Genomic DNA, 22,835 nt, shown 5'->3' on the forward strand with positions numbered 1-22,835 from the left:
GATTAGCCCAGAATCAGAGACTCCGGGGTCTGATCCCAGCTCCACCACTGCTCTGTGACCTCGGGGTGGTCCCACCTGCTTCCTGAGCCCGGTCCCCTCCTCCAGAGAGTGACAGTACGGGACAGAGCATCCCTGAGGTCATAACTGGTAACAAGCCAGCACGCTTTGAGTCCTTGCTTGCAGGGAGGGACGTGAGGGGTGTGTTCAGGGGTGAGGGGGACAGGAAGGGCAATGGAATGCAGGTAACCGTGCCTGACCCTGACCGCTGTCAGTGGTGCAGCACTAAGATAGGGCGCCTGAGCTGTCCATCAAAACATTCCCAGGGGTGGAGGGCGGTACCTGGTTGTCTGGTAACCCCAGGGCTCTGAGCTCAGAGCTTGGCCAGGTAACCCAAGCCAGAGGGACCATTCCAGAAGGCCAGCCGCAGAGAAATCGAGGGAGGTAAGGCATCCCGTGGCTGGGGCCCCAAGGCCTGGTAGGGGGTAGCTAGGGACACCCCACGGATGAGGGCCTTGAAGGCAAGATTCCTAGGTGTTCTTGGTCATGGAGAATTTCTTTAAAAGGAGGATCACCTCTGCCTGCCTCTCTTAAAAAAGAGGGGGAAGGACAAAGGAAAGGAGAGGGGCTGAGAGCCCAGGTCTGAGTCTTTGCCACGCCTCTCTCTAGCTCCTGGGAGGAGAGCTCAGGAAAAGGCTTTCTTTGCCTTTCCAGGGGAGAGGTGAGATCCTGGTGGGGAAAAGCATATTTGAAGCCACCGCAGGGTGCTGGGGGACCAGGACTAGCCGGCCACGGAGAAGAGGTCCCCTGAGATTGGGCGTGGGCAGTGAAGGGAGAGACAGCGTTCTGCCCGCCAAGCTGCCTCCTTGCCAACTCACTAGCCCGTTCAGCTCCGTGTCCTTGGTGCCCGGTGGCTGCCTGTATGCCGCAGGCGCTCCCCGAGTATGCAGCAGGAGCTCACCGATGGCTGGCTTGATCTACACCTTGGGATCAGGCAGCAGGAGCACCCGTCCTTGTGAGTGGCCAGGTGTCTGGGGAGGAACAGCAGGAAGGAGGCGACGGGCAGAGGCCCTGCACGTTCTGCTGTCTACTCCCTCGCTCCCTCAGTGAGGATTGTGTGGGCGTGGGGATGTGTACGTAACACGTACGTTACATGGCTTTTCCCTTTTTAAGCGGGTTCCCAGTGCACAGCTCAGTGGTGTAAGGTGCGCTCGCATCGTTGTGTCCATCTCGGTCCGTGAACGTGGTCGGTGCCGGCCCCTTCAGATCTCCCCTGATCTAGCAGGAGAGACCGACAAGAAAGTCAACAACTTTAACCCGGCATGATCGACGCCGTGAAGGACACAGGCCTAGGTGCTCTGGGAGTCCAGAAGGACCCAGACGGTCGAGGGGGGGAGGCTTTCTGGAGGGCACTGTTACTTAGTCCCGAAGGACTAAGAATGAGTTGGGACATTGGAGGAAGGCTTGATAGGGCCCCGGGAGGATCACTGAGGCAAAGTACAATGACAGAGAGAAGGCCTTGAAACCCTGAGGTGATAGTAGGGCGGGAGTAGGGCTGAATCACCCTGGAGGGATCCTGCTTTGGAGGAAGCCAAGAGTAACATACTGACCCTTCTGCTCCCCACTGTCAGCACCATGTCTTTCTCCAACCCTGAGGCTGCGCCCCGAGGGCCTGAGCCTGAACCCTCGAGCTCCAAGAAGAAGAAGAAGAAGAGAGAGTGGCCGCAGCACGAGGCCAGAATCCAAGCCCTCACCAGGGCTGGCCACGGAGCCCTACTGGCTGGCCGGAACCATGAAGCCTTGACCTGCTTCCAGAGGGCCTTTGTCCTGGCCTCTGAAACCCCACAAACTCGGGACACCCCTGTTTTCCGGGCCTGTGCCTTCAACCTGGGGGCCGCCTATGTGGAGACTGGGGACCCAGCCACAGGCCTGGAGCTGCTGCTGCGAGCCCAGCCTGCAGAGAAGGCACAGGGCAGAGGTCATGGAGACCAGTGTTTCAACGTGGCTTTGGCCTACGAGGCCCTGGGCAAGCTGCCTCGAGCTTTGGCCTGGTACCGCAGGGCCCTGGGCCACTACCGGCCACTCGGCGACCAGGGACAAGCCCAGGCAAAAATGGGAGCCTGCTACCGGGCCCTGGGACAGCCTGAGCTCGCAGCCCAGTGTCTGCAGGAGGCTAGCCAGGCCTATGCCCAAGCTGGGCAGTCCCAGGCTGCAGCCCTGGCCGCGGGGGCAGCGGCGGGGTGCATGCTGGACAGCGGCCAGCACGCGGTGGTCGAAGTGGTGCAGGTGCTGGAGGAGAGCCGGAGGTTTGCAGAGAGGAGCCCTGAGAGCAGCCTGCTGGGTGAGGCCTTCGGGCAGAGGAGGTGTGGGTCTGGGGACGTTCAGACCAAGTGATGCTCTGAGAGGTGGGGTGCTGGCAGAGGCTTCTCTGGGGGCCGGGGAAAGGGCGAAGGACCCCGGAAGAAGGGCACAGGGGCCGTACCGAGGCAGCATCAGCAGCAACTGGCCTGGCTACCTGTGACCCTGGCCATGCCCTCCAGGGCAGCTCTATGTTGACCTCGGCCTGAGCTACTCCCAGCTCCAACTGTTCCCGCTAGCAGCAGAGGCCTTCCTGCGGGCCCTGCCCCTGTGTCAGGGGCCAGGAGAGGAGGCCACAGTGCTGAGAAACCTCGGGGCTGCCCAAAGTGCCCTCGGCAACTATCAGGAAGCTCGGGACTTTCACCAGAAGGCTGCTGACCTGCATGGTGGGTACCTGGGCCTGGGGAAGGGGATAGGGACTCAGCGGGGCTCCAGCTGGGGCTCAAGGTGGACAGACCTTTAGGGCGAGGTAGGGGGCTGGAATGTCCAGAACCAGGGGAGGGCTGGTGGTGCAGGAGATGGGGCAGGTGGACAGGATGGGGGATGAGGGCTCAGAGGCCAAGGCCTGGGGTTGGGAAGACAGCAGTGGGCAGAGGGCATAGCCCCAGCTGGGAGAGGAGGTCTCCTGGGGGGGCGGGCAGGTGGAGATGCCTTCTGGCCAAAACTCAGGCCTGAGGAGAGGCTGGCTATGGAGAGCTGCGATCCCTGTGGTGCCTTGGGGAGGGGTGCTGGGGCTGAGCGCCTTGACTCCTGGGTGCCTGCTGGGGTTGCTGGCCGACGTCTCAGCAGTCAAGGTCCCCTCTTAGGACGGGACTGGCTCTGTTGTCAGGCTCGGTGGGGCAACGGCGGGAGCAGGGACGAAGCTTCGGCAGCCTGGCGTTCGCCCTGAGCCAGCTGGGGGACCATGGAGCCGCCCGAGACAGCTACCTGCATGCCCTCCAGGCCGCCCGGGACACCGGTGAGGGCTTAGCAGGTGGCTTGCCAAGGGGGCCAGGCCAGGGGTCCCGGGGGCTGGTGGTGAGTACTTCTGGAAGGGAGGGTCAGTGCTGCGGGGACCCAAGAGAGGACCTCCGGGCTGTCTTCCCCAGGGGACATAAAGGGGCAGTGGCAGGCCTGCGAGGGGCTGGGGGCCGCGGCAGCCAGACTGGGGCAGCACGACCAGGCCTTGCGCTACTATAAGGAAGCGCTGGCCCGGAGTCAGGTGAGACCACCCCTCCCAGAACCCGGCTCTTCCTCTACGCCTCCAGCAAGCCTCGTCTGCTGACCGTCCCGCGTTCTGTCCTCTCCTTGCCATCTCTCCAACCACTCACCAAACGCACAACGGGCACACTGTGTGCTAGGTCCGGGGACTCTGCTGTGAGGAAGATCCTGTCCCTTCACAGTTCCAGGCGGGCAGTAGCAAGATCCGGGCAAGGGCGTGGGGATGGGGTAGAAGAGAAAGGAAGACAGAGCCCCCCTCCCTCCGCCCTCTCCAGTTTCTTGCCTCCCCAATCCACAGAGGACCGCATAGCCCAGACCCTCCCCATTCCCCCATTATCCACCCTCTCTCCAGAAGGAGCCAGACTCTGTGCGGGACCGGCTGGTGGCCAAGCTGGCCGATGTCATGAGGATGAACCTGGCGCAGGCTGGGCTTGTCCCAACGTACATGCTGGTGAGGTGACCCTGGACAGGGACCTGGGGATGGGGAGAGGCCACCCTGAGAAGGAGGTGGTGGCAGGCAGAGCTGACCCCATCAGGGATGCTGCCCGGACCCTGGGTGTTCATCCGCCCGGGGGTGGGGGAGGGGAGCCTGGAGAGGGGACACGGGTCACTTTCCCGAGGACACCGGGGGTGGGGAAGTCGGCGGAGAATTCTGGCGTATCTCCCAGCGCTGGGCTGTGCCCCGTCTCTGGCTGAGTGGTAACTGACCCAGCAGCTGAGCGTCAGGTGCCATCAAGGATGCCAGGCCCTACCCAGAGCGGGTGGAAAGCAAGTCCCTGGCTGCAGTTCTCCAAAATGCCACAGGGTGGGGCAGTGCTCCAGGGAGGGGCCTGTCCCCGGAGGCGGGGCTGCGCGCGGGTCCCTGCAGGTCTCACCGCCTCCTCCCTCTCCGGCTCCCCCCAACCCTGTCTCTGCTGAGATGCTCTCAGGCAACCAACTCCCCTCCAAGAATTAAAGTTATACTTCGGTATTTATTCTATGTGTTTAATGGAGTTTTATGTCTTCTCTTAAAGACCAGGACACTGTATTTATAATTTTCGAGCAAAATGAAATTAGTCTGGTTCGGGGCAGAGGACTGGTGGCCGCCAGCCTTCTGGGACTTTGCCTCCGGAGGCTCCAGGCAGGGTGGGGGTGGAGGCCAGGCTCTGGGCAGGCGTGATAATGGGGAGCCTGATTCTACCTTGAGAGTCACTAGCCGAGACCCCACCACGGATTTCCACTCTCAGATGGGTGGCGCGCCCCAGGCTGTCTGTAGCACGTCTGTGTCTCTGGGGGGCCGTGGTGTGTGCAGAGAACACACACTCGCAGATACACCCCTAGCCAGTTCCCTTTGCTCCCCACCATTCCCAGACTTCGGCGCCAGGGAGGACCCAGGCTCCAGGGGTGGCAGCAGGGCCCCCAGCCAGGGCGGGAAGGGGTGGGGCAGAAGCGCCACACAGGTGAGTGGGGCAAGGCTGGGGCTCCAGGGTTGGTGGGGGAGAGGGGTGGTGCGCTGGAGGCATGCGGCCGCTGGGTGGGGGTTTGGGGTCTGCAGGCACCCCAGGGAGGAGAGGCTGGCCTGGTGCCGCTCTCCCCTCTGCTCCCCACCCCTCCAGGTCTTCGAGAGGGTGGGAAGAAGAAGAGTGCATGGAGAGCCAGGAGGAGACAGAGGACCAGCCGCTTCCCGATGATGTCCCCGTGGTGTCTTGGGCGCAGAGCCTGGAGCGTGAGTGGGAGCAGGCCCGCCCGGCTGTGCGTCTCCTCCCCGAAAATGGGAGCGTGGTCCCAACCCCTCCGGTTCCCCGAGGGCCCCCGGCCTTCTGCCATTGAGGCCGTCCAGCCCTCCCCATCCCGCTCCTGTCCCGTTCATGTCTCAGGACCCTGTCCAGCTTCCCCTTCCGCAGTCATCTCTCCCCCTGGCTTCCGCGGCTTTCCTAGCCTCTAGAACTGTGGATCTTAGAGCACAGGTGTTACTGCAAGCCTGCTACGTGTCAGGTACCGGGTGCTGATCTTGTCCAGCTCCCTGTTTACCAGCTTCCCCCAGAGGCTCCAGCCTCTGCGGGCAGCGTCCCTGGCTACATGCTATTCCGAGTGGAATTCCCTGTTTTGTTTGTAGCGTGTCCTCCAGACAGCAGTGAGTTGTCACCGGACACCTGTCCTGTACAGAGGCAGGCTCTGCTGCACCCTCCTTGTCCGTGACCAGGGCGCGCATCCCGCCCCCACCTCCCTGCTCTTCTCCCAAAGCTTTCTCTTCCCACCATGTGATTCTTGGTCCAGAGAGGCAAGTGATAAATGTGGCTGTCCCTCTCCATCCAGGTCCAGGAACCGGGGCCCATCTCCTGCTTGGAGGCCGAGGCCCCCTCCAAAAGGAGCACCCTGGCATTCTGGTACCCAGTGGCCCCCAAGCCAATAGGTAGGTCCCTGTGGGGAAGGGGAGGAGGCCTGAAGAATGGATAAAAGGAGTGTGAAAGGATGCGACTTTGGATGGTTTTAACAGAACATGATCACTGGTCAAACTGGGGAAGATGTGGTCCAGTGATTGGGGGACTTTGTCTTTGGCCTTGAACCATGGGAACAACACTCATCCAGCTCTAGAGCCTGGGGTGTTCCCTGTCTCCTGCACAGCCGGACTGGAGTCCCCCCAGAAAGGGACAATCCTGCTGAGCTGAACAGGGTCAGGGGTGGGGGTGTGCGCTCAAACCTCCCCCTCCTGCCCTGGAGCCTAGCAGCGGAGGGAGGCGAGGGCCGGGAGCTGCCGCCAGGGCGGGAGGCCCTTTGCCCTCTCTCCAGCACCCCACTGGCAAGCCCCGCCCTGCCTCCCGCAGGTGGTCGGGCTGGCCCAGGGAAGCCCCCAGCAGAAGCCGTCAGAGGAGACCCACGGAGTCTGGCTTCTGTGTGATCATGTGACCCCACTCTGCGGGCCCTGAGTGTGGCCTCTGTGGTTTCTGGGACCAAGGCTCTTCCCCGCTGTCCAGTGCCCTACGGACACACAAGGGAACACCACCGCCAAGAGGGCACCTCTGTCGGCTGAACAGGGCCTTTGCAGTCTGGGCACTGAGGTGTTCTGTTTGTTCCTTGTTGGGAGTTTGGGGCTCAATGGGCAAAAGAAAAAGGGAAAATGGACCGTGAATTTCCCCCTTTTCCTTCTGGATCCAGACCTCATGACTGCTGAGGCCTCGCCGCTCTAAAAGCTGTGACATCTTGGTCAGGAGGCTTTGCAGTCATGGACTCGCTCCAGACCTCCACCTTCTTGAAGTGGAAATGGGGACTAAATGCTACAGAGGACTCATCTTAGCCCACAGATGGACTGTACCGCCTCCATGAAAGTCACGCGCTGGGGACACAGTCCCTGAGGCGTGCCGGACGCTGCTGTCAGCGGCCACCACATTTTGGAAAGTGTGTGGGTCACTCAGCGCCCACCACACCCTGCTCTGAGCCCTTCCCAAGGGTTTTCTCCCGCAGTCCTCACAGCGACGACCCCCTTTCACAGATGAGGAGAACATGGGTGTCCTCCCGGCCACACAACTGAGAAGCGGGGAAGCCAGGATTCAAACCCGGCCGGTGAGCACCTCGTAGAATGGCGTGCGGCTTGCCACCCCGTTTGCGCTAGGGCCTGCGGGGGGCTGATTGTGTTGGTGCCGAATGTGCTGACGCCGACTGCCGTGTTCTTGTAACCATGATTCAATTAAACGTCACACAAACTGATGAACAAGTGTGAAAACAAGCCCTGTTTGTATGAAAACGAAGCTGAATCCTTGGAAGTCTTGATTAACGTGAGTCAATTCAAAAACTACTGTTGAATTAGATGTGAGCAAGACGATGATCACACTTTGGGGTAAAATAGTAAAAATCTACGTGAATTTTGCACTCCGATTGCCTCAAACACGCTATTAACTGTTCCACCTCCAGGAAGCAGCCTGGAAAGTGCAGGTGACCCCTAATGAGGTTGATACAGGAGGGACGCAGAGCTCCAGTCCGGGCTCCAGGAGAAGACGCCGGCCGCACTCCGACAGACGGCAGACGGATGCGTTTTTAAATGGAAATAAAATAACCCATTCTCGCTCGTGTCAGGGAAGAGCGCCTCTATACACTGTGAAGTACTTCACCCTGAGCGTCTGAGGAGCCGTTAAACACCTGCAGGGGACCTAGCCTGTGCCACGCATGGAACAGGCGGCTGGGGACACGGCGGCCCACCTTCCTTGGCACCTCGTCAGGCATTCAAGATGTCTTGTGCGGGATGCAGGTCCACCTCCTGTTAACAAAGCCCGACGTACGCTGCCTTTAAACAGAGGCAGAGACAAATTTGTTCCTCTCCCATGAAAGCAGCCCCGGTTCGCGGAGCTTGGGGAGTCCGCAGGACGCCCCGTGGTCCCCACACCGGTTTCCCCTGCCCCCGTCTAAAATGGCTGCTCGGTGGCTGCAGAGCCCTTGTTCCCAGCCGGCAGGAGGGAAAGAGGAAGTGCGGGAAAATAAGCCCCGCCTCCCCGCCTCCCCGCCTCCCCGCCAAAGGGAGGACCTGGCCGCCACACCTCCCCTCTGCTCAGACGTCATTGGTCAGCATGTAGTCGCACGTACATGCATCACTGCTGCAAGGGAGAGTGGGAAATGTAGTGTTCAGCTGGGCAGCCCCGCGGCCAGACCCAACTCAGGGGTTCTGCTGCCAAAGGAAGAGAAGAGAATGGATTTTGGGGGACAGGTAGCAGCACCTGCCCCACGGGAATACTGACACTGGGTCAGGCCAATGCTGTATCAACCGTCATTAGCTCTACCATTTAATAGCTATATGTTCTTTTTTTTTTTTTAAGATTTTATTTATTTATTTGGCACAGAGAGAGAGAGAGAGAGAGAGAGAGAGACAGCAAGAGAGGTAACACAAGCGGGGTAAGAGGGAGAAGAAGAAGCAGGCTTCCAGCCGGAGCCCGATGCAGGGCTTGATCCCAGGACCCTGGGACCATGACCTGAGTGGAAGGCAGACGCCCAACGACTGAGGCACCCAGAAACCCCCAGCTGTGTGGTCTTTGGAAAATTACTTGACTTCTCTGTGCTATAATGTGAGGATAAAGCCAGGTCATAGGATTGACAGGATGAAATAGGTAAGCATCTGGAACTCAGCAGGGCTGTGATCACTGTGTCCTTCCTAACTGCTTTTAAAGGCATTTCCCAAAGAAAACTCTGGAAGTCTGAAAGGCAGCGGTAAGATGGAGTAGGTCTTCAGCTCCTCCTTCCTCGGGACAGCCCTCCAGTGGCTGTCTTATAAATTCTGAGCATGTGGTGGGGTATGTGCGTGTCCCTGTTTTATTCCTACATCGCGTCGGAATGAAGTCAGCAGCGACAGCGCTCTACCTATTTCCTCACGCGTGGAAGGCCACACCCTACAAGATAATGCTTCAGAGTTCAGACTAGCTCAAGCTGCTTGGACCCTCGCTCCGTGGACAGCTGTCACTGTATCATTGGGCATGTCAGTCAACATCTTGGAGCTTAGTTTTCTCAGTCTGGAAAATGGGGATGGTAACAGGGCTGCCACAAGGATAAAATGAGCTGATTCGTGTTAGCACGGGGCACATGCTCAAAAAACACGCCTCGCACTGTGTTTTAGAGATGAATCTTCAGGAGGCCCCTGGATGGCTCAGTCAGAAGACCCTATGACTCTTGATCTCAGGGTCATGATTTCAAGCCCCATGTTGGGTGTAGAGATTACTTAAAAGTAAAATCTTTAACGAAAATAAATAAAAGTAATCTTTACACCCTCATGACCTGGAGATCACCGGCGGGCATGTTCCTCCCACGGAGCCGGCCAGGTGCCCCACCATAAGTATCATCTACCTTGGTAAAGGGGGCAAACGCTGAGTAAGTATCAGGGAAACGCAGCGCGCTATGCTAGTAAGCAGAGGTGGGCAGGGGCAGCTAATGTGGTTGGGACAGGGGTCCCAAACTACACCGCAAACAGCAGTCCACAGGGCCTTGGGGTTAACTTTCAAGCCTCTGCAGTCCTTGCTTGCCGACCTAAGGCCCTTGGTCTGCAGCAGGACACCCCCTTTCCCTGAGGCGCGAAGGGGCTCTGGGGAACACTAGGCCTGCTCGGGGTTCTGTTTACGAACGATTCACCGCCCGGGCACCGGCTTCTCCCGCACCGAGCCCCCGTTTCTGGCGCTCTCCCCTTCAAAACGCTCCAGGATCGCTCGGATTGAAGGCTGGCCCTGGGGTGCGGTCCACCCCGTTCCCAGGTCGCCCGCTTCCTGAATGAAGCCCGGCTCCCTTCCCACCCGCGCTTGTCCCTCTAGCAGGGACCGGCCTCGACGGCGAGGACCCGAGCTCCGGGCCGGCCTTGTGAGCGCCCGCACCGTCGAAGTGGGAGCTCACGGGACGCGGACACCAGGGAGGCCCCGTCCACTCAGCCGGGCAGTGCCAGGGAAGGACCCCGGGCTGCCCGCACCGCCACCGGCGCCCGAGGACCCATTACTATACACTTTGCCCGCAGGGCGGCTCCGCCCCCCGGAATGCGCGGCCCCGCGTCCGCGGGGGGAGGGGGAGCGAACCCGCGGCCCCGCCTCCGAGGGCGGAGCCGGCGCCGCACATGCGCCGGGCGAGCTCCATGTCCGCGCTGCGGGCGCTGTTGGGGCTCGGGCTGCTGGCCGCCGGCTCCCATCTGCGGCGCGTCCCGGGCCAGGCCGGCGCCTGCCGTGCGGGGCCCACGTGGTGGGGGACGCGGCGGCCGCGCTCGGGCGGCCCCGGGGAGCCTGCGGACATGGCGAGCCCGGCGGTGAAGTACCTGAGGTAGGCGAGGCCGGGGCGGGCTCGCTGGGGGGCAGGAGCGGGGACGGGCCGCGCGGGGCGCCGGGACTGAGGCTCGGGGTGTCCGCAGCCAGGAGGAGGCCCAGGCGGTGGACGAGGAGCTGTTCAACGAGTACCAGTTCAGCGTGGACCAACTAATGGAGCTGGCCGGGCTGAGCTGCGCCACGGCCATCGCCAAGGTCAGCGGCCTGGGCACCGCCGAGGGGCGGGGACAGCGGGCCGGGCTGGCGCGGGGCCGCCCAGCGCCCCTGACTGCCCTCTGACCCCGCCTCCAGGCCTATCCCCCCAAGTCCATGTCCCGGAGCCCCCCCGCCGTCCTGGTCATCTGCGGGCCCGGGAATAACGGAGGAGACGGTCTGGTCTGCGCGCGGCACCTCAAGCTCTTCGTGAGTGTGTGGGCGAGGACCGGGGCGGCGGGGCTTCCGGGACCCGGGCTCGGACGACCCTTCTCCTTTCCTCCAGGGCTACCAGCCAACCATTTATTACCCCAAAAGGCCGAACAAGCCGCTCTTCACAGCGCTGGTGACCCAGTGTCAGAAAATGGAAATCCCTTTCCTTGGTGAAATGCCCCCGGAGGTAGGTGGCTCCAGTGGGGGTCCTCCCGTTCCCCAGCCACCGCCGGTGTCCTGCTCCTCCTCCTGTTCCCAGGCCGAGCTCGCTCGCTGATCTCTCTGGAGGGTGGACTCCGTGCAGGCGGGGGCGGGGGCGCCGATCTGGGCGGTTTGAGTAGGGGAGCCCCTGCCAGTGGACGTGCTCCATCAGTGCCCTCCTGCCGCCTTCCCCGAAGCCCCTCTCCCTTCACTTCCACGGTCAGCGCTTTCCCGCGGAGGTCAGGACTCATAAGCAGTAAACTGCCTCATCCTAAACCCTTTCTTTAGTCTACAGACCAGGGTGGAAGTGAGAACTTTGTTTTTAAGTTTAACACATTCAACAGCGGGGGACTGGGATGGTGCAGAGAAGGCAAGTGGCTTGTCCTGACTCCTGGACTCAGGCCGTCAAACCCTGTACCACCCCAGGGTCCGGCAGGCCCTCAGAACAGATCTGTCTGGGCTCAGCTTGGCCTCATCAATGACCAGCTTGTGCTGAAGTCTAGGCCTGAGAATGCCTTTATATCGGTGACCTATTTGTGCCTCTGTGAATGGTGCATGAAGGCACAGCTGTCTCCCAAGGGCCCCCTGTGCAGCTGCGGGCTGTGACGTGCTCCCCTTCCTGCCCCCCACAGCCCAGGCTGATCGACGAACTGTACGAGCTGGTCGTGGACGCCATCTTTGGCTTCAGCTTCAAAGGCGATGTCCGGGAGCCGTTCCGCAGCATCCTGAGTGTCCTGAATGGGCTCACGGTGCCCATCGCGAGCATTGACATCCCCTCAGGTGCTGGGTCCAAGGAAGCTGGGGACCGGGGGGTAGGGATCGGGGCTGGGACCCTGCCCTGTCCTGAGACAGGCATCTGGGCGTCCTCGTTCTTGACCCAAGGCTCAGACCAAGCTTAAAGCTGCGTCTGGAGGAGCAGAACACAGCTTTGTGGATTCCACAAAAGGGCCAGGGAGCAGAGCTAAGGACTACTGCCCATATGTGTTGGATCCAAGAGACCAAAGCCCAGGGGTCCACGGAGCTTCAAGGACTCAACGAAGGTTCCTCAAGTGGGGACACAGGGGCCTTCAGGACAGGGGTAGAGCAGGGCACGAAGAGGAACAGATCTCGTTCTCTTTCCCTGAATACCATCCTCTTCTCAGGATGGGACGTGGAGAAGGGGAACTCCGGAGGGATCCAGCCAGACTTGCTCATCTCCCTGACAGCACCCAAAAAGTCAGCCACCCAGTTCACTGGGCGCTACCACTACCTGGGGGGTCGCTTTGTGCCACCTGCTCTGGAAAAGAAGTACCAGCTGAATCTGCCGCCCTACCCCGACACCGAGTGCGTCTACCGTCTGCAGTGAGGGGGGCTGGGCGGCTGTTCCTCCCAATAAAGACTTTGTGGCCCTCTCCAAAGCCGTGGAATCCGGGGATCCTTCCTGGCAGTAATGGGTGACAGGCGGCGGGAGCCAGAGAGTGACCTGGCAGACACGGGGCCACCTCTCCACAGGGTCAGAACCGGCTCCAGGGAGGCAGCTGGGGTGTTTGGGTGCAACAAACACGGACTTTCAGAGGCTGAGAAAGCTCCCAAGTGAGTTCTCTGGGCTTTCCCCTTCCACTTAGCAGGGTGGCGAGATGATGGGAGGTGAACACTAGGAATTTCTTTGGAGACGTCCAAGGAACCCCTGAGCTGTGTTCAGAGGTTCCCAGGCTGGGAGTGGAGAAGCAGGAAGCACACACAGGCTGGCGCTCAGTCATTTACTCTAGTCTGGGGGGCCGGCGGCCTGTGGGCTGCGTCTGCAGCTACCATGTCCCCCCGGCAGGCCGTCCACAGGCCCCTTCCCACAGCCCGAGCTCTCGCCCTCCGGGTTAGAAGCTTCAGGTGACGCTGCCCACACCCGGCTCTGAGCAGCTGGAGTTCAGTGGTCTGCTTCCTCCTTGGGAGGGCGCAGGAGACCGTCAACTCCGGTCTGAGTCCCCAGCTCCTCGAAGGGAGTTCGTGGAGCCCCACACTGACCTGACCTTCACATCCTCTTCTGCTGCTGCTCTCTCACTCTCCGGTCAGCGCTGACCGCAGCCTGGCCCTGCTGCCGCCTCTCGCCTGGGCTGCTCCCGGCCTCCCGAGTCCCGCCACCCTCGTCATCCCCTTTATCCCTTACATCCTCCTCCTCCTCCTCCTGGCGCCGCGGTCTTCTCTTCTTGCTTTTCCTGCTCTTCCCCTCACCGTGCGCTCTGCCGGCTGCTCCCTGGGCCCCACCGTCCACAGCGGCCCCCTCCACCACGTCCTCTGCGTTCACATCCCCCTCCTCCGGCCGCCGCCGTCTCTTGTGTCTGCGCCGCAGCCCGGCGCACGTGCCACTCTCTGCCTGCTCTGTCCCGGCGCTGGCCTCAGCCTCCTGACCTTGGGCCGCTCCATCTGGGACCCCCGTCTCCTCTGTGCGGTGCTGCCTCCTCTTTCTCTTCCTGTGGCGCTCATCGGCTCGTTCCCTGCTCTCCTCCTCTCCGGGTGCACTCGCTCCTGCGGCCCCCCTGTCCGCACTCCCCACCGCCACTCCCTCCGGCTCCTCTGCCACCACTGCCGCCAGCTTCCGTCTTGTCTTCTTCCTGCTCCTCCAGTCCGCCCGGCCGGCATCTCCCCCACACTCTTCGTCGGCGCTCCTGGCTGTTGCTGTGGCGTCTCCTTTCTTTTTCTTTTTCTTTTTTTTTTGGGGGGGCTTGCTCTCAGACTGCAGTTGAGGGGTCCCAGGGTCCTGGCCTTTGAGACGAGCCAGGAACGCCTGCTCCTGGGCCTCCAGCCGGGCAAGCTTAGCCTTCATTGTGATTCCGAGACGAGCGGCCCTGAAGCAGATGGGGTCCACTCAAAGCGAGGTACGGGGTCAACAGGCCTGGCCCTTGCAGGTGCAGGCAACGCTGGTGGGGGGAGGCGGGGGGATCCCTCCCCTGGCGTGAGACGTGTACAGAAGAGGCCACCGCCCAGGGCTTGTGATGGGGAGGAAAGAAGGGACCCCAAGGAGCTGACCACTACTTACTTGTGTGCCGTGCGCCCTTCACAGGCCTGGAGCAGCATCTCATCGGTCAGACTGCTGGGGGAGACCAGGAGTCACAAACAGCTCGCGCAAAGGCCTGACCTCTCCTGCCCTCTGAAACCTCCCGTCAACACGGAGTCCCTGTTCGGGACCTGGCACTTTCTAGGTGCGGGGAAGCAAAGATCAGTCCGACATAGTTCCACCCGGAGAAGCCCAGTCAGGCCTGAAACTTGGTCCTTTCTCTCCTCCCACACACCCCCAGCACTAAAATGCACTCACATCTTCGGAGGCTTGGGTCCCTGGTTGTCGTCATCACTGTGGCTCTCCAAGTCCTTGTCTGGCTTCTCCCCACTTGATGTCAGTGTGGCCGTCTAGAAAGAGCGATCGTGGGGGCGGACAAAGCCCACTCGACGCCACTGCCAACCCCTCTTGCCACCCGAAAGCCCCCCCACCCAGAACAGGCAGCCTCAGGTGCCGACCTGCCAGCCCCCAACACAGCTCCCTGGAGACCCACAGAGAGGGGAGCCACAGCGTACCTCCACCCTGGCAGGAGGTGGGCTGCCGGGGCGGGGGGGGCGGTGGAGCCACCAGTGAGCAGAACAAGAAGGGAGGGGGCATGCTCCGGGTCACTGGGTCCTCCTGGTGTCCCCTGATGTCATCCCATGGCGCTTCTCACCGCCCTCCCCCACGCCTACCCGCAGTGCTCGTAACTAAGACTGAGAACCTACTCCGGGCCAACGGGCTGGGACAGGAGCCGAACAGGCCCAGAGGAGCCTACACGGGGGCGGAGGGTGGGGGACAGAACACAAGCATTGCCTGTGCCGGAGGAGGGGTACCGATCCGACTTCAGGGTTTGGGGACATTTCGGGAACTCCGTGAGCTCTCGGAGACCACCACAAGTGGGCAGGTGAAGGGGGAAAGGCAGCAGGGCACTGCCAAAGGCCGTGAGTGGGACAAGCACCCGCAGAAACCTGCAGGTGGCAGAGGCGGTACCTTCAAAAGAATCCGATCCCGTCCCAAGGGTAGAGGCCTGAGAACGGTGAGAGCAGGACAAGACCGCAGGGCGCGGTGAGCCAGTCCGACACATCGGGACGGTCATCCTCGGTCACGGACGAACCAGAGCCCCAGTGCAAGGCGTTAAGAGAGCGCTCTGGCCGCTGCGGCAGTGCACTGACTGGGCTGGCCAGTGAGACTGGGTGGGGGTCTGGGTAGGAGGCTGTCCCAGCAATCCGGCAGGGGAGGATGGCCACAGGGATGGGGAGACACGGGAAAGGCTCGCTGCAGAACACAGAGAGCCCTAGCACGGAACAGGTGGCCGTGGAATGTGAGAGGAAATGGGGTGGGGTCAGATAACCTGTAGGGTCTCCTCTGGCTTCTAAGTCCTCTGCACTGGACCTCCCCTCCCGCCCTGCTCTGGCGGGTGCCCGTGCCCCACCACCCAGGCCCCATCCCCAGGCCCTTGGGACCTGAAAGTCTAATTCTGGTTGCGGGTCTGCTATCTAAGCAAGTGACGTCTGACGATGTTAGGATAGGTGTAGAAGAGCGAAGGAGGGCTAGGCATGTGAAGCAATGGTTCAGGCCCTGGGGGAGACCAGGGAAGGAAAAAGGATGGACCTTCTTAACCCAAGCCCCTCGCACCTTCACAAACTTCTGATACAGCATGTTGGGCTTGGGACGACTACAACGGGTGGTCTCCTTAGAGAGATGCCTTAGCCGTACTCCATCCTGTGGGGAGGTATCAGTAAGTGGGGGACGTGGGTGTGCCCCGCACCCCACACGTCCCAGACCTTCACGGTCCACTCGCCCATCGATCAGCACCCCGTACCTGCCCAGTTTCCACAACCAAGCTGGCTGCAGTCTTGTTGAAGAGCTCATTCCACCAGTGGTCTGTGAACTCCTTGGCAGGGTCATGTCCCACCTGCCAGAGAAGTATGAACTCCAAGGACCTGTCCCTGCTCTGTCCCTGGGGTCCCCTTCTCAGCCACACAGACCTCCCTCAGCCTGCCCAGTCTTACCCCATGAGTGTCCTGCTTCAGTGTCACCTTGAGGGCCTGGGTGATGCCATTCTCCTTCCGGCCCAGGCCTTTGCCTGCAGGACAGTGAGTGACCTGGTTTATTGTGCCACCTGCCCCAAGCCCTCACAGGCATCAACACGTGCCACTCCTTGTCACAACACACACTGAGCACTGGGGGACGCCCTCCAGTCCCCCTCCTTCTGGCGCCTCTCCATGCAGTGTCCCTGCCTTTGTCTAACCCCGACCCGTCTCTCCCTCGTGATTGTTTCAGGATAGAGGCCGTGACCCTTACTCCCCCACAGTCCTCCCAAACACTTCTTTCTCACGACCCGCTGTCACATTTCTTCCACTCATCCCTTTTCTGGAAAAGTCAGATATTTTCTTCTGCAATTTCCCTTTAAACTGGCTTTCCCCCCTCCAGCTGAATGGACTACTTATGGATGGCCCAGGAGGAAGCTGCTCCCCTGGGCTCGCGCAGGGAGCGGGGGCGGGGGGGATGTGGAGGGGCACCCCAGGGATGACCTTGCGTCCATCCATGCTTTAGCAGCTGCTTCTCAGCAAACTTCATCCCATGACTCTTGACCTCTGGGGTGACGCTCATGGTGAGACAAGAGTCCCGATTCTCAGTCCCTCACCAGAGAAGACACCGTCATCAGCCCTTCAAGAAAAAAGGAGAAAGTGCCCAAATCATCCATCAGCTCCAGCCTGACTGCTCTCATAAAAATTATTTTCTGAACTTGGGGCAGAGACAGAGGAAGGAGACCTGGTCTTTGCTGGGGGGGAGGGGCTCCCCGTCTGACCACAGAGAGGTCATCAGCGTGTCCACAAGTCAAGCAGGATTGGTCTAATTAGTAACACCTAAGTTTACAGAGTGCTCATCACATGATTATTTCATTTAATTCTCCCAGTTCAGGAGGCGTTCTGGAACATTCCATCCGGGAATATATCATCCCTCCTTTACAAAGAGAAAGCGTGACTTGCTCTGGGTCACAGAGCTACTATGTGTAGGAACTCAGCCAGACGACTCGCCCGTGGAGTCCCGCTCTTTACCGCCACGTGGTGACAGCTCCTGCAACTCACTGCCACACAAAAACAAAGCAACAAGGGATCTTTAACCTGAATCATGAGAATACTGAACGGAGCCGTATCTCACAGCCACGCTCCAGCACTCACTGTACTCTCAAGTGTGGGGGCTCTGCACCTCTTCCTCGCTGCCGGTCTTCAATCTTGCTGGAACACCCTTTTTGAAACTGTCTAGCTTAGGAAGGGTACCCTTGAGGCCCCTGGGTGGCTCAGTGAGTTAAGCCTCTGCCTTCGGCTCGGGTCTTAGTCTTGGGGTCCTGGGATCCAGCCCCGCATCGGGCTCTCTGCTCAGCGGGGAGTCTGTTTCCCTTTCTCTCTGCCTGCCTCTCTGCCTACTTGTGGTCTCTCTCAAATAAATAAATAAAATCTTAAAAAAAAAAAAAAAAAAAAAGAGGAAGGGTGACCTTACTGAGCATTTCATGCATAACAGGTTGATTCCACGTATTGTTTTTGTGTCTTGTTTAATGCTGATCGTCCTGTGCGTGGCTAATATCTTTAATTTACAAAGAAAACAAAGCCTGGGTCACAGAGCTAGTTAAGAGAGGGGAGCTGGAAAACAACCTCAGGCTGCCTACCTGCCTCCAACGTGGCCTCTTCCTACCACGCCACAGTTACAAGCAGCATTTCTTTATGGGCGCACAGGTGCTCCTGCGTTTGGAGCCGGACAACGGCACTACCCGGCTTATACACTCATCTGCCTCTGGAATGGTCAGGCCGGCTTATCGCACACACAGAGCTGAGGGCCACCACTGCTGACTCACCGAGAGTTAACCTGTATAAAGATAATTTACTATAGGGCGCCTTCGTGGCTCAGTCCTTAAGCGCCTGCCTTCGGCACAGGTCAGGATACCAGCTCTGGGCCTGAAGAGTGGCAAATTCAGGATGACGTACATTTCTGTCCATGTTTCTACTGTGAGGGGCAATTACCCAAAAACCTGACACCTTAAGAGTCCCGACAGAAAAGCAGGGGTGAAGAAATGGCTCTTGAATTTATAAGGAAAGTAAAATTCGAACACTGGGGCCTTTAGGCCGGCCTCCAAACCCGGCCTCCTCCCGGAAGTCATCTCTGATCCATCAGCTCCCAGATTTTGATAAAAACAACAGTAACATCTGACACTATCATTTACTCGACGCCAGCCTGCTGACCGCTTTACACGGACCGTCTTTTCATCCTCCCACCGACCCTACCAGGACGTGTTATTACCCACATTTGCAAACACACAAATCGCAGGGCAGTTTATTCCTTGCCCAAACCCAACAGCTGACAAGTAGAGGATCCAGGATCTCAGAACTGGTGTGAATTACCCCTCGGCCTCTTGGAGCTCTCTGAGCTCCCTGACCTACGGCTGACCGCCGCGGTCACTGGAAACCGCACGCCCTGAATCGGCGTCTGGCTTCGTTCTCCGACCCCGCGCGCTCAAGGCCGGCGTGAACGCGCTCAGCCGGTACGACCCGGGGGCTTGACCGACCGGCAGCGGTCACTGCGGACAGAAGCTACGATGCCCCAGGCTGTGCGCCGCAGGGTCGCGAAAGCTGCGAGCGCGCGTCCGGAACCACCTGCTCTCGGGTCAACCCGAGTTTTCTCACGTTAAAGCGGCCGGGGCCACTCTTCGGACCGCGGTTCCACAGGTCCCCCTCCCCGGTCTCTCGTCTCTCCTGCTGCAGCTCCACCTGGTGGGGCTACTGTCCTGCCCCCGCCTTCACTCCCGAGCCCGGCCTCCGACCGCCACCGTCCAAGGGGCGGCCGCCGCTTACCGTCAGCGCGGGCCCCCTCCACGCGAACACGTGCGCCCTCCGACCTGCGCGCCGCCATCTTCCCGGAAGCTGCGGGTCGGCCCCTCTAGGCCGCCCACACCATAGAGGCGCCCGCCCACACCGTAGAGGCGCCCGCCCACACCGTAGAGGCGCCCGCCCACACCGTAGAGGCGCCACCGCCCGCGAGGCCGGCTGCCGGGCGTCTCTTGCCTGCACGGTTGCCGCAGGAACGCGCCCGCGCGCGCCCGTCTCCGGGGTTCGGCGTGTTCCGTTTCCGGCCAGCCTGCAGCCCAGGGGCGGACGAGGGGCTGGTCCTGACCCGCCCGCGGGACGCCGAGAACAGCTTTGGCAGCGACGCCGCGTCAGTCCCGCGCCCAGAGACGGGGAAGGAAGCGCGGGGCGCGCAGGGGCGGCCTGAGCTGGGCGTGGGGCGGCGAGCGGGGAGCCCCTCGGGGGCGGCTTGCGGGGGCGAATGCTCAGCCTCCGGGGCAGTCGTCCCGGGTGTCAGTAGGCTCACCAGGCCCTTGCGGGCACCTGCCGGGTTGGAACCGTTGATGCGAAGCTGCGGGAGACGCGGACCCGGAGCGGGGCGGGGGGCGTGGAGCTAGAGGCGGACCCCGATCGCGCGCGGGGCTGGCGGCCTGGCGCTTGTCTGTAGGTGGGAGGCCCCTCGGAGCAAACGTCGCCGACGGCCGAGAGCTCAGCCGGAGCAGCTGCACAGGCGCCGTCCCCACGAACTGCCGGGCCTCCCCAGCCGCCCTCGGGCTGACCCCCCCGCTCCGGTCGCGGTGTTCACGGTGACAGGCGCGCACCTCCGCCAGGAACCGCAGAGAAAAACCAGCATCTCCCGGCGGAGCTTTGTCACGTGGCTCCGTTTATCGGAGTTCATAAAATTTTCCCCGTAAATAACTTTACTTTTATTAATTTATTTATTGGGGGGAGGGGCAGAAGGAGAAAGAACCCCAAGCAGGCTCCACGCCCAGCGCCTGCAGCCTGGGGTTCCCTCTCAGGAGCCAGAGATCGTGACCTGAGCCCAGATGGAGAGTCTGAGGCTTAACCAACTGAGCCGCCAGGCGCCCAGCCCTGCTTGTTGTAAGAATGCTCCCTGGGGACACAGGGACATTAAACGGTGGTGGGTCTTGCTTAGTGGAATTCCTACGGCATCAGGGATGCGGGATTCTTGGAAGGTACTCAGAGGCTGCTCGAGTTGGGGAAGGTCCTGTGAATGGGAGGCACGTGTGAGTCCTTTCCCCTTTCCACCACTGGTCGTGAGACCTTTAACAAGTCACTTAAGAGCACCCTTCCCCTGGTCTGTAAAATTAGAAGACTGGACTAGTTCAGTCGTTTTTACAAACTCGGCCTTGTGGTATTGGGGGCTGCTGAGGGAGTTCCACAACCCGACTTCAGTTTCCACCATGTCTCCCTCCATTTCTCTGTCCCCTCCACCTAGCCAAAGTCCTGTATCATACAGTGGTCATGGCAGAGGTTTGAAAGCGCTGGAAGGAGGCAATCTCAAGGCCCTTTCCAGCTCACAGTTTGTGTGTGGCCCACTTTGCAGGCCACGCCACAAACCTCGTGGCCACCGTTGTCTGACTCAGGGTTCCTAGTCTGGCCTAGGGTGGTGAGCAACTTGTTCTGCCTGACTCACTCGTTCCAGAATTATTAAGCATCTTCTGTAGACCAAGGGCTGGTGGTATAAAGGTGTCCAGCCCTTGTCCTGCTGGGCCTCACCACCTTGTGGGGATATAGCAAGTTACCAAGACTTTATGTCACTTAGAGCTCTGGCCAGGTTGGGACACAGTCCTGGGGCCTCAGTGCAGGGTACCGGCGAGGAGCTTTCTGAAGGAGCCTCCCTTGAGGGTGCAGGCCGGGCCCTGGGGATTGCATGGGATTGCAAGAGAAATGGGCCTCAAGGAGTCGCAAGTTGCCTGGGTCTCACGCCTCCTCACGAGGTGGGAATAAAGGCCAATAGGACAGAAAAAGCACACACGACTTTGTCATGACTATGTACGTGGTCTGATAAGCAGATAACACGATGCATAGAAAATACTGCAGATACACTTAAAAATGGAAAAATTGTTAAGAACCTAAGTATCCCACAAGAGAAGAATGGCTAAATAAATCAGTGTAACCATACAATGGACTAATACTTAGCCATAAAAAAGGATGTCGAAGAAGGACTTTTGATAACTTGGGGGAAATATCTGTGATATAAATAAAGGGAAAGGGGCGCCTGGGTGGCTCCGTGGGTTAAGCCTCTGCCTTCGGCTCAGGTCATGGTCCTAGGGTCCTGGGATCGAGCCCCACATCAGGCTCTCTGCTCCATGGGGAGCCTGCTTCCTCCTCTCTCTCTGCCTATCTCCTCTGCTTACTTGTAATCCCTGTCTGTCAAATAAATAAATAAAAATCTTTTTAAAATAAATAAATAAATAAATAAATAAAGGGAAAAAAGCAGATATGGAATGGTACCGGTATGGTGAGGGCTCATCCGTGTTAAAAATCTATACATAGGGGCGTCTGGGTGGCTCAGTGGGTTAAAGCTTCTGCCTTTGGCTCAGGTCATGATCCCAGGGTTCTGGGATCGAGCTCCGCATCGGGCTCCCTGCTCAGCGGGGAGTCTGCTTCTCCCTCTCCCGCTCCCCCTGCTTGTGTTCCCTTTCTCGATGTCTCTCTCTCTCTTTGTCAAATAAATAAAATATTAAAAAAAAATAGGAAATTGAAAGACAATAACAGAATGGGAGAAGAGATTTGCAAATCCTATGTCTGATAAGGTTCTAATATCCAGAATATATAAAGAACTCTTAAAACTCAACAATAAAAAGACCGCACAATTTAAAAATGGACAGAGGATTTGAAAACACGTTTCTCCAGAGAAGATCTACAAATGGCAACTTCGCTCATGAAAAGATGCCCAACCTTATTAGTCACCAGGGAAATGCAAATGAAAACCACAGTGGGCTAGCATTTCACACCTACTAGGATAAGTGTAATTTTTTTTTAAGATTTTATTTATTTGACAGAGAGAGAGAGATCACAAGTAGGCAGAGAGGCAGGCAGAGAGAGAGGAGGAAGCAGGCTACCTGCTGAGCAGAGAGCCCGATGCGGGCCTCGATTCCAGGACCCTGGGACGATGACCTGAGCTGAAGGCAGAGGCTTTAACCCACTGAGCCACCCAGGCGCCCGGATAAGTGTAATTTTTTTTTTTTTTATTAAAGATTTTTATTTATTTATTTGACAGAGAGAGATCACAAGTAGACAGAGAGGCAGGCAGAGAGAGAGAGAGAGAGAGAGAGGGAAGCAGGCTCCTTGCTGAGCAGAGAGCCCGATGCGGGACTCGATCCCAGGACCCTGAGATCATGACCTGAGCCGAAGGCAGCGGCTTAACCCACTGAGCCACCCAGGCGCCCCAAGTGTAATTTTTTAAAGGGTAATGACACAGGTTGGAGAAGATGTGGAAAAGTGGAAAAATGATGTCTTGTTGGTGGGAATGTGAAATGGAGCAGCTGTCTTGGAAAAGGGGTTGAGAGTTCCTGAGAAAGTTAAACATAGAATTACCATAGGACGCATGATCCCACTCCTGGGTGTGCACCCAAAGAGAACTGAAAACACATGCCTGTACAAACTTGTACATCAATGTTAATAGAAGCATTATTTAAAATACTCAAAAAGTGGAAACAACCCATATGTCTATCAACTGGGATAGATAAAGGAAACACAGCAGACGCACATAATGGAATGTTACTTGCCCGTCAAAAGGAGTGGAGCCCTGGGACACGCCAGAACGTGAGAAAACTTGGAAACATGTCAGGTTTGAGAAACCAGAGACCAAGGTCACATACGTGCCAGGATAGGCCAATCCACAGGCACAGGGCAGTTTGGGAGGGGGAGCTGGGGAGTGACTGATCTGGGTGCAGGGCTTCTTTTTGGATTGATGAGTTGTTCTGGAATTAGATAGTGGTGGGGGTTAAATTCATGAATATCCTAAAAATGACTGGATTGTACTTTAAAAGGGTGAATTTTATGATATGTGAATTATATCTTTAAAAAACGCATAGGCAC

The 22,835-nt window shown here is 59.0% G+C and overlaps 3 protein-coding genes across 8 annotated transcripts; 2 read left to right on the forward strand and 1 right to left on the reverse strand.

Annotated features, from left to right (window-relative positions):
* Positions 1 to 1,632: 1,632 nt before the first annotated feature.
* LOC111138795 (tetratricopeptide repeat protein 24-like) lies at positions 1,633 to 6,441 on the forward strand. The gene is made up of 9 exons (XM_022490691.1): positions 1,633 to 2,338; positions 2,538 to 2,741; positions 3,185 to 3,313; positions 3,444 to 3,556; positions 3,908 to 4,006; positions 4,906 to 4,994; positions 5,151 to 5,260; positions 5,851 to 5,947; positions 6,360 to 6,441. The coding sequence occupies exons 1-9, from the start codon at positions 1,633 to 1,635 to the stop codon at positions 6,439 to 6,441; spliced, it is 1,629 nt and encodes a 542-aa protein (XP_022346399.1).
* A 3,667-nt stretch (positions 6,442 to 10,108) lies between these two features.
* LOC111138888 (NAD(P)H-hydrate epimerase) lies at positions 10,109 to 12,578 on the forward strand. Of its 2 annotated transcripts, XM_022490836.1 has the most exons (7): positions 10,118 to 10,308; positions 10,397 to 10,505; positions 10,602 to 10,712; positions 10,789 to 10,902; positions 11,549 to 11,696; positions 12,059 to 12,239; positions 12,408 to 12,578. In XM_022490836.1, exons 1-7 carry the CDS (start codon positions 10,127 to 10,129, stop codon positions 12,490 to 12,492), a joined length of 930 nt encoding a protein of 309 aa, XP_022346544.1. In that variant the 5' UTR covers positions 10,118 to 10,126; the 3' UTR covers positions 12,493 to 12,578. The 2 variants fall into 2 exon arrangements, with proteins under 2 accessions (XP_022346545.1, XP_022346544.1); XM_022490837.1 differs by lacking the exon at positions 12,408 to 12,578 and having other exon boundaries at positions 10,109 to 10,308; positions 12,059 to 12,313.
* A 63-nt stretch (positions 12,579 to 12,641) lies between these two features.
* On the reverse strand, positions 12,642 to 18,913 carry LOC111138886 (G patch domain-containing protein 4-like). 5 transcript variants are annotated; one of them, XM_022490831.1, is made up of 9 exons: positions 18,777 to 18,912; positions 17,597 to 17,793; positions 16,461 to 16,596; positions 15,939 to 16,012; positions 15,749 to 15,841; positions 15,562 to 15,648; positions 14,203 to 14,294; positions 13,927 to 13,980; positions 12,642 to 13,735 (listed from the first exon to the last, which is right to left on the reverse strand). In XM_022490831.1, the coding sequence occupies exons 3-9, from the start codon at positions 16,537 to 16,539 to the stop codon at positions 12,922 to 12,924; spliced, it is 1,293 nt and encodes a 430-aa protein (XP_022346539.1). In that variant the 5' UTR covers positions 16,540 to 16,596; positions 17,597 to 17,793; positions 18,777 to 18,912; the 3' UTR covers positions 12,642 to 12,921. The 5 variants fall into 5 exon arrangements, with proteins under 5 accessions (XP_022346539.1, XP_022346542.1, XP_022346540.1 ...); XM_022490834.1 differs by having other exon boundaries at positions 13,927 to 13,977; positions 18,777 to 18,911; XM_022490832.1 differs by lacking the exon at positions 17,597 to 17,793 and having other exon boundaries at positions 18,777 to 18,913.
* Positions 18,914 to 22,835: the final 3,922 nt, after the last annotated feature.

Source organism: Enhydra lutris, unplaced genomic scaffold, assembly GCF_002288905.1.
Source record: "Enhydra lutris kenyoni isolate GAN:26980312 unplaced genomic scaffold, ASM228890v2 scaffoldscaffold94, whole genome shotgun sequence".
NCBI lineage: Eukaryota > Metazoa > Chordata > Mammalia > Carnivora > Mustelidae > Enhydra > Enhydra lutris.

What these genes read in the sequence shown, in the direction of transcription:
- LOC111138795 (XM_022490691.1), top strand. Translation starts at nt 1,633, where the DNA reads ATGTCTTTCTCCAACCCTGAGGCTGCGCCCCGAGGGCCTGAGCCTGAA. An exon ending in GAAGGCTGCTGACCTGCATG is followed by an intron (nt 2,742 to 3,184) that starts GTGGGTACCTGG and finishes CTCTGTTGTCAG; the next exon opens with GCTCGGTGGGGCAACGGCGG. An exon ending in TTGGGCGCAGAGCCTGGAGC is followed by an intron (nt 5,261 to 5,850) that starts GTGAGTGGGAGC and finishes CTCTCCATCCAG; the next exon opens with GTCCAGGAACCGGGGCCCAT.
- LOC111138888 (XM_022490836.1), top strand. Translation starts at nt 10,127, where the DNA reads ATGTCCGCGCTGCGGGCGCTGTTGGGGCTCGGGCTGCTGGCCGCCGGC. An exon ending in TTGGTGAAATGCCCCCGGAG is followed by an intron (nt 10,903 to 11,548) that starts GTAGGTGGCTCC and finishes TGCCCCCCACAG; the next exon opens with CCCAGGCTGATCGACGAACT. An exon ending in GAGCATTGACATCCCCTCAG is followed by an intron (nt 11,697 to 12,058) that starts GTGCTGGGTCCA and finishes TCCTCTTCTCAG; the next exon opens with GATGGGACGTGGAGAAGGGG.
- LOC111138886 (XM_022490832.1), bottom strand. Translation starts at nt 16,539, where the DNA reads ATGAGCGTCACCCCAGAGGTCAAGAGTCATGGGATGAAGTTTGCTGAG. An exon ending in TGTATCAGAAGTTTGTGAAG is followed by an intron (nt 14,295 to 15,561) that starts GTGCGAGGGGCT and finishes CGCTCTTTCTAG; the next exon opens with ACGGCCACACTGACATCAAG. An exon ending in GGACCCAAGCCTCCGAAGAT is followed by an intron (nt 13,981 to 14,202) that starts GTGAGTGCATTT and finishes GGTCTCCCCCAG; the next exon opens with CAGTCTGACCGATGAGATGC.